The 8085-nt window shown below is 37.4% G+C and overlaps 1 protein-coding gene across 6 annotated transcripts in view; it reads left to right on the top strand.

Moving 5' to 3' along the window:
* The window catches only part of gria2b (glutamate receptor, ionotropic, AMPA 2b), a 71730-nt gene extending 68185 nt beyond the window's left edge, over positions 1–3545 (top strand). For 2 of the 6 annotated variants that reach the window (XM_067457455.1, XM_067457456.1), the window contains exons 15-16: positions 899–1033; positions 1651–3545. In XM_067457455.1, coding sequence (XP_067313556.1) covers positions 899–1033; positions 1651–1815 — 300 coding nt within the window. In that variant the 3' untranslated portion in view covers positions 1816–3545. Of the gene's footprint in view, positions 1–898; positions 1149–1650 lie in introns of those variants that run through there. The other 4 variants (XM_067457458.1, XM_067457457.1, XM_067457459.1 and 1 more) reach the window with 3 other exon arrangements.
* The last annotated feature ends 4540 nt before the right edge of the window (positions 3546–8085 follow it).

Here is an 8085-nt window from a genome sequence, read left to right as displayed (position 1 = left end):
CCAAATTTGTTGCTTTTTTTAAATGCACTGTCAAAATGTGCTTCATTTGGTAACATCTAAATTAACAGGTAAAGTCTGCATACGATTAAAACTCAACAAAATGAATTTTTAAAGATTTGAAATGGTTAAATAATGTTTTGAATTATACATTTTAGAATCCAAGGTTAAAAAAGCTAGGTAATAATTGCACATTACCAAAAAAGAACAGAAAAAGTAAGCTCTGTATCTGTCTATGTGTCGTGTGTTTTATGCGTGGTCATTCTGTGCACAGTACAGTACATTAATATATGAAAAGAATATCTAACCGACTGCCCGTACCCCCCAAATACCTTTTGTAGGTGTGTATATATGTGTGTTGACCTCCTGTCTTTTACCCACAATGCCTGTCATCTGCTTCCCTGTGTCAAATGCTATGCCTTCCATTCAGATGCCTCTCTTGAGCATCCCTTTAAATGGTCCTGTAGGCTTTCTTACACAAGCATAATTCATATCACAGCTAAGCATAGCACATTAACCCCTGCTATAACTGTGAATTCAACAAAGAAACAATATTTACTACAGCCATTAGCATGTGGGAGTATAAGAACTGTGATTAGAGACCACATTGTTGGTTTTGTATGTAACTTTAAAGCGAATGTTAAAGGCTTTAGTAAATCCATCCCATTCAAGCAGAATTGTTGAATGCCCCCATTTGCATTGCTTCAAGGGCACATTAACCAGTAGCGCATTCTACTTAGCACAGTTATTGTTTTAACATTACTGTCCTGAGCTGTGCATTTGTATCCACATAGACGTAAAACTGCCACTTAAATATTGTCTTGTTTATGCATATGAATGCTTATTACAGATGTGCCATACTTTCCCTGACCACTGACCCGTGTCTCGTGTGCATTTACAGGAGAAGACCAGCGCTCTCAGCCTGAGCAATGTGGCTGGGGTCTTCTACATCCTTGTGGGCGGCCTGGGCTTGGCCATGCTGGTGGCCCTGGTCGAGTTCTGTTACAAGTCCCGAGCCGAGGCCAAGCGCATGAAGGTGGCAAAGAATGCACAGAATATTAATCCCACTTCCTCGCAGAATTCACAGAATTTTGCCACTTATAAGGAAGGGTACAACGTATATGGGATCGAAAGTGTAAAAATTTAAGGGGGTAGGATACGCGGCCGTCATTCCAATCTGTCCCCGTGCACGCTTCTTTTGGCTTCCATCTGTTCCATCCCCTGAATGTTCTATTGAATGAGGAGGTTTGGACCGTAAACTGGATCGTATGTACTGGTGTTCCTAGTGAAAAAAAAAAAAACTTGACTTCTCCCCGTCGACTGCACATATATTGGAGAGAAAAGTTTTTTGCACATCCTGTGTGATTTTGTTTCCGTCAACCCCATTGTCATGTATGAGTGTTTTTGTTGTCGTATCGCCCGTCTCCCTCATCCCCTGCTTGCCATATGATTTTCTGAATGGTGTTTGCTCGTAAATTTGCTCCTCATTATCAATGTTTTTTCCACCACATCAAATTCCCATCTACATTTTCAACTAAACATTTTAAAAATAAGACTGAAGCCCTTTCGTGGGATACGCTCTAACTTGCTGCCGCCTCTCTGTTTGGTGTGCGTGCGTGTCTCCGTTTGCGTCTATGTGTGTGTGTGTTCCAGGTGACCTTTTCGGACGCTATGAGGAGCAAAGCGAGACTGTCTATAACTGGAAGTACTGGCGAGAATGGACGTGTGATGAGTCCTGAGTTCCCCAAAGCAGTACATGCGGTGCCCTTTGTTAGACCTGGTGTGGGAATGAACGTCAGTCTGACTGATCTCTCCTGATGGATAAGAACCTGCCGAGTGCCTTACACAATGGTTTTCAATAGAGCGCGTTCTATTCTCTTTCCTGTCTTTCTCCCCTCTCTCTCATCTGAATGGAAGACGGAGGCCTCACTTGATGTCATAAGAGACATAATCCTTCCTTGGCCCTTTATAACAAAAGATGCACTCTACTATCGGAAATAAGCCGGCTGAGATAAAGACATTTACCCCCGTAATGGATATTTTTGACGACAAACTTGAAACTCACAGAAGCTCTGAGCGGGAAAAAGAGAAGTCAATAAAGTCTGTCTGTTTTCGTAGCTGACGCCATCCGATGTCTATTTCGGCTCAAGCACACTTTACCATCATCTGCTTCAGGATGTGAAATGTCTTTTTATAATAAAACAAGCAAACAAACAAACAAAAAAACTCTATGAAAAAGTATTTTTATGTATTTTCACAGAAATGGCTTTTAAATAAACCTGCTTACATACCAGTTAATTCAATCTGTAAATCATAATCTCAACATACTTTTAAGAGCTTAGCTACTAGTTTCACATTTTAATGCCAAATATGTTGCTTATCTTGTAATTTATTAGTCCTCTTCTGAAATATTCATTAACATTTTGGTGTTAATATGAAATATCTAGCAATGCTTGACATTTGAAATCTGTTTGAAAAGTGGGTACCGCTGTTATGTTCTCTTACTTTCATGAACTTGTTCGGTTTCAAGAATCTTGTTTGTTTGTATTTTCTTGTTCATCAAGAAAATCAGGGTAGCGGTTATGATATTAAAACAGAAAAAGAAAAAAGTGTTTACAATATGAACATAACAAAAAAGGAAAATGTTTAAAAAAAAGTACCTATCGTATTATTGCATATGTTTTGCCGTGAAATGAATAGAAGCATACACATCATCAAAATGCTCTGTTAAAAATGCCAAATAATTAAATGTGCCAAAATTATTGATAAATATATTCATATATTAATCTGTCATCAATGTGAATGTAGTCAATACATTCTGTAAGTTTTGTTACTAAATGTACAGTTGGATGGTATACACAGTGATTTATCAAGGATTTTTTATTTCATTTATTTTTTGCTTGTTTGTTTTTACTTTATAGCTTCTAGCTACACTAGTTCACACTACAATATGGCTTTTTGAAATTTCACTCTGCATCTTGAATTCGTTTTCCAAGCATATAGTTTTAATATATTCTTTCATAAAATGTGAGAAATTCCATATTACGGGCAAAAAAAAACATCAGTGCTTATTCTTCAGTATTTAAGATACCTACCACAATAGAACATTTCGTTTGATGATAATGATTCACAGTTTATTATCTTACAGTTAAATGACCATATCCTATAAAAGCAATGGCACCCTTAACAGTTAACACTTGATATTGCAATAAGCCAAGATTAAAAAACAAGAGATGTCCCCCCCAAAAGTGAGAGTACATTTGTAAACTCAGATTATTATCACAATTATGTACAGTTTAGATTTTTTATTGCCTTTTTTTCTCTCACTTCTTCAGCCTTTCTCTCCCCAGTCTTTCGCACTAGACCGGGAGACAGATACTGGATAACACTTTTTGGTTTTGTCATGATATATTTAATATTTGTCGACCAAGTCCATGTAATTTGAAGGACCGCTCTCTCTACCATTTTGTAAATGAATGTGTGCCAACTTGTTTATTTTTTGGGATCCTTTCTAAATAAAAGCTGACTATTAGTCTTATTGTAGTTTATCAATGACCAGTATGATTATCACTTCATTTTCACATGACAGACTTCAGCTCAGTCTCAAAGCTCTGACTGAGCAGGGTGACAATATACTGCAAGAGTTTGAGGTAACAGAGATTCATAGATTTCATTTCACAGATGGTTTCAAGTCGTCGGAGAAATATGAACGAATCATTCTGATCTTTTTGAAGTAAAAAGTCATTTTAGCATGATGATTTTTAAAGTGTTTCCAGTAATCACTGTCAAAATGACTCAATCAAACACAGAGACACAATCAAGGATTTCATTCTCTCCAATAGATAATTCATGAAGTGATTTCCACTCGTTCCTTGTTGCTTTGGGATTGATTTGAATGTGTCTGTTAGCAGATAGGAAATGAGAGGAACGGAGAGGTGTTTTTTTGATTATAAATAATCATGCTGTGACGTCTCTGCATTGGTGTTAATGAATGTCACACATTCTGAGATGACAGATACCCTCTCCCTGCTCTTCCTACATAATCCCCCTTCCATCTTCGCAGCCCATATGGTGCCCAACACTTCTGGAGACATCCATTTAACATTTCATCAAACATTTAGTCTAAAAAAAATAAAAATAAAACATCTCTTTGGGCTTTGAAACAAGGGCCTGCATTGAATTGGTGGGCACTTTAGAAATGACTCTTTATCTAATTCCACATGTCATGATCTGAACTTCTGGGTTTTGGGACACATCAAATATATCCCCTGCATTTCAAAAGATTCTTAGTAGAAAACAAAACAGCAGATATCTGGCTTGGGACTCAAAGGATTCTGTTAAAAGACCGCCTGTCCTGTTTCCGTTGCTTTATACCAGGTTTCCAAACGAAGCACCTTGCTCATATTTATGATTTGACACCTATTGGATGCAATAGTGTCCGATATAAGGCAGTTTTATTATATAAGTGTTTATTCATGTGATCTCAACACGGAGGCCGCATCCTCATCCTTCCCTCGATTAGTGTTCATTAGAGTATAGTCCAGGACCCTACTTTTGTTGTACTTAAACCACGAATACACACACACACACACAGAGACAAAAAAAAAAAAATTGTCTGGATTCGAGGAGTTTAAAGTTTTAAAAAGTAACACATCCTTCCCACACAAGTCAGTTTCACTCCATTAGGAATAAATAGAATGCAAGGAATGCTTCAAAGACATAAATTATCAAAATTCAAACAAAAAATGCTAAAACTTTACACAAGAGGTTGGTATACATTTAAGACTTCAGGTCATTTTGACCCACGAGGGAAGGATTTGTTACAAGATGCAAGAATGGGATGAGGGTTAATCTTTTTGCCAGAAGCAATTAACAAAAGAGTTCATTTTGAAAAATTAAATTAAAGCAATTAAATTAAAGCAAAAAATGTATACATAAAATATTCAAGGAAAAAAGAATAAGGGTCAAGGATATATCACACCAACTCACACAAACACACAAAACACAAAAAAAACGGGAAAGAGATTTGTGATTGACTGAACAAACATATTCAACCAGAAATCTGAGCTATATTCATTTTTATATATAGAATTTTCATCAAATACCAATTACCATCCATAACCCCCAAAAATAAATAAATATGGCCCCAATAAAGCAACTTTGGTTTTAAATTAAAAAAATTAAAAGTAACATTCATTTCTCTTGGGGCAAAAGTTTGTAAGTTTTAATAACTTTAAATTAAAATGTTTTCAAGCACAATGTTTGGAAGCAAAGATTGTATATGCATATCAAAACAAAATAAATAATTTTTAAGACTTACAATGTGTCCTTAAAAACCTTCAAAGAAGCATTACAAAGAATAAGGCAGAGTCATCTGATACACAGGCATACCAATGATTAAATTTACATCAGTCAGAGAATACTGACCTTTGGGTTATCTTCTGTCATTACGTGGGCTTGTCTAAGATGACTATCTGTGCTTTAGCTTCCCCTTTTTGCAACTCAATCAAAGCCGTCATTGATAAACTCAAGCACAGCACATCTAGATGACAGCGGGAGGAACAACAGGACTGTCCTGAATATGCCAGTGCAGTGGAGACATCAATACCTCATACAGCCTCACCTTTCATCTCGCTACTCTCATAATGAAGACCCAAAGCTACTTCCTGGGGTCTGCAGGGGAACCAGAGAGTGGGCTGCAAGAACATGATTACAATTTTATGAAAACATATGCATTATAAGTAGAATTATGTGGGACATAATTGGGGCAAGAACATTTCCTGCAGTAATCCTAATAATCCCAAATTCAAAAAAGCAATTGTGCTTTAAATAATACAGCAATTCACTGCATAATTGATAATACAAGCTTTGGCAAAGATGTAAATATTTCTGTATGTACATAATCATAAGGGTGAACTTACGTTCCTTTCCAAAATACAAAATGTTGCAGAAATAATTCCATATATCCATTAACCTATGCATGATAACATAACTGTAAAATATATCTTCATCTAGAATGGTAAAAGACAAAAATAGGACTATATCCATGGAATATTTAGCTTGACAGCCCATTTAATCTGAATTTGAATTTAAATTCACAGATTTTCCCCTAGCAATGAATTTTGCATATGTCACCCAGTCGAGAAAAAGTACTTTGATATTAGGGTCAGTGGCCAAAGTCTCATTACAAAATCATTTGTATTCATCTACTACAATATTTCAAGTTATCCTGTCCAGAGATGTGATTAATCGGGACAAACTCTGTTCTAGTTTTACGGTACATTTCAAATCATATATAACACTGCAAGTATGGTAGTTGAACTTGAATGTTTTAAATCACTTATTACACAACATTCTGGAATACTTGATTCTGATTGGTCATTCACAGCATTCAGACTCTTCCTAGATTTCTAAAACGGCAAACTGCATGTTTGCACCCTTGAATGGCAATTCGTGGAGGGGACGACATTTGTTGGGCTGTTCCAAGCGAAAGTGAATAACTGATTCAACAAAGGGCCCTTCAACAAGCAAAAAAAACAAAACAATTAATAGATATGAAATGTGTTCGATGTTTACATGAGATGTTATATAAACCGATCTGGGGTTTACATGTGCTGACTTTCAGTCGGAATCATTTTGTGTGACATGTTCTGACAGTTTGTCTGCCGCTTCAGAAATGTCAACGCTGTCCTCTCTAGGAGCTGGAATGAGCGTGTGTAGTGAAGGCGTGCGCTGTATATCACATCACATAAGGACGCACACTCAAAAGTAATCGGGTCAGGTCGTTTACATGGTGATTTTTTTCATTTGATAGGTTTATGAAAACCCCTCTCAAACCTATTACAATTTCATTTGGTTTGGGCATTTTTATTCCGATTGAGATGTTTATATGGTGCATTTTCATTCGGATTGGACTTTTAAACCGATTACAGTGCTCTATGAAAACCCACCTTGGGTAGCACACACATTCTGAAAGACTTCGGCAGAATTCAGATGAGCCATTTTAATCTAGATTAATTTAGATTAATTTCAAAATTAATCTAGATAGATAAATAGATAGATAGATAGATAGACAGACAGACAGACAGACAGACAGACAGACAGACAGACAGACAGACAGACAGACAGACAGACAGACAGACAGATAGATAGATAGATAGATAGATAGATAGATAGATAGATAGATAGATAGATAGATAGATAGATAGATAGATAGATAGATAGATAGATAGATAGATAGATAGACACTCACCTAAATGATTATTAGGAACACCATACTAATACTGTGTTTGACCCCCTTTAACCTTCAGAACTGCCTTAATTCTACATGGCATTGATTCAACAAGATGCTGAAATCCTTCTTTAGAGACGCTGGCCCATATTGATAGGATAGCCTCTTGCAGTTGATGGAGATTTGTGGGATACACATCCAGGGCACAAAGCTCCCGTTCCATCACACCCCAAAGATGCGCTATTGGGTTGAGATCTGGTGACTAGGGGACATTTTAGTACAGTGAACTCATTGTCATGTTCAAGAAACCAATTTCCTATTTGTAGTTGAGATGAGTGGTACCCGGTGGGGTCTTCTGCTGTTGTAGCCCATCCGCCTCTAGGCTGTGCGTGTTGTTGCTTCACAAATGCTTTGCTGCATACCTCGGTTGCAACGATTGGTTATTTCAGTCAAAGTTGCTCTTCTCTCAGCTTGAATCAGTTGGCTCATTCCCCTCTGACCTCTAGCATTAACAAGGCATTTTCGCCCACAGGACTGCTGCATACTGGATGTTTTTCCCTTTTCACACCATTCTTTGTAAACCCTAGAAATGGTTGCATGTGAAAATCCCAGTAACTGAGCAGATTGTGAAATACTCAAACTGGCCCGTCTGGCACCAACAACCATGCCACGCTCAAAATTGACCGTGCGCATGCGCACTCTTCTCCACGTGAGAGAGCAACAAGACCACGCCCCCTATTTTGCGTGTTCTTGTGGGCGTAGGGTTAGTCAACAAACGGTTTTAGTGACGTCATTACATCCCTGCACTTCCTGCTGTAGTCCAAACCGGCCGTTCGCTGTAGGCTTTGGAAGGGAAC

The sequence above is a fragment of the Pseudorasbora parva genome, chromosome 11 (genome assembly GCF_024679245.1).
Source record: "Pseudorasbora parva isolate DD20220531a chromosome 11, ASM2467924v1, whole genome shotgun sequence".
NCBI lineage: Eukaryota > Metazoa > Chordata > Actinopteri > Cypriniformes > Gobionidae > Pseudorasbora > Pseudorasbora parva.
The sequence above is the reverse complement of the archived record's forward strand: the minus strand, read 5'-3'. Positions and strand labels throughout refer to the sequence as shown.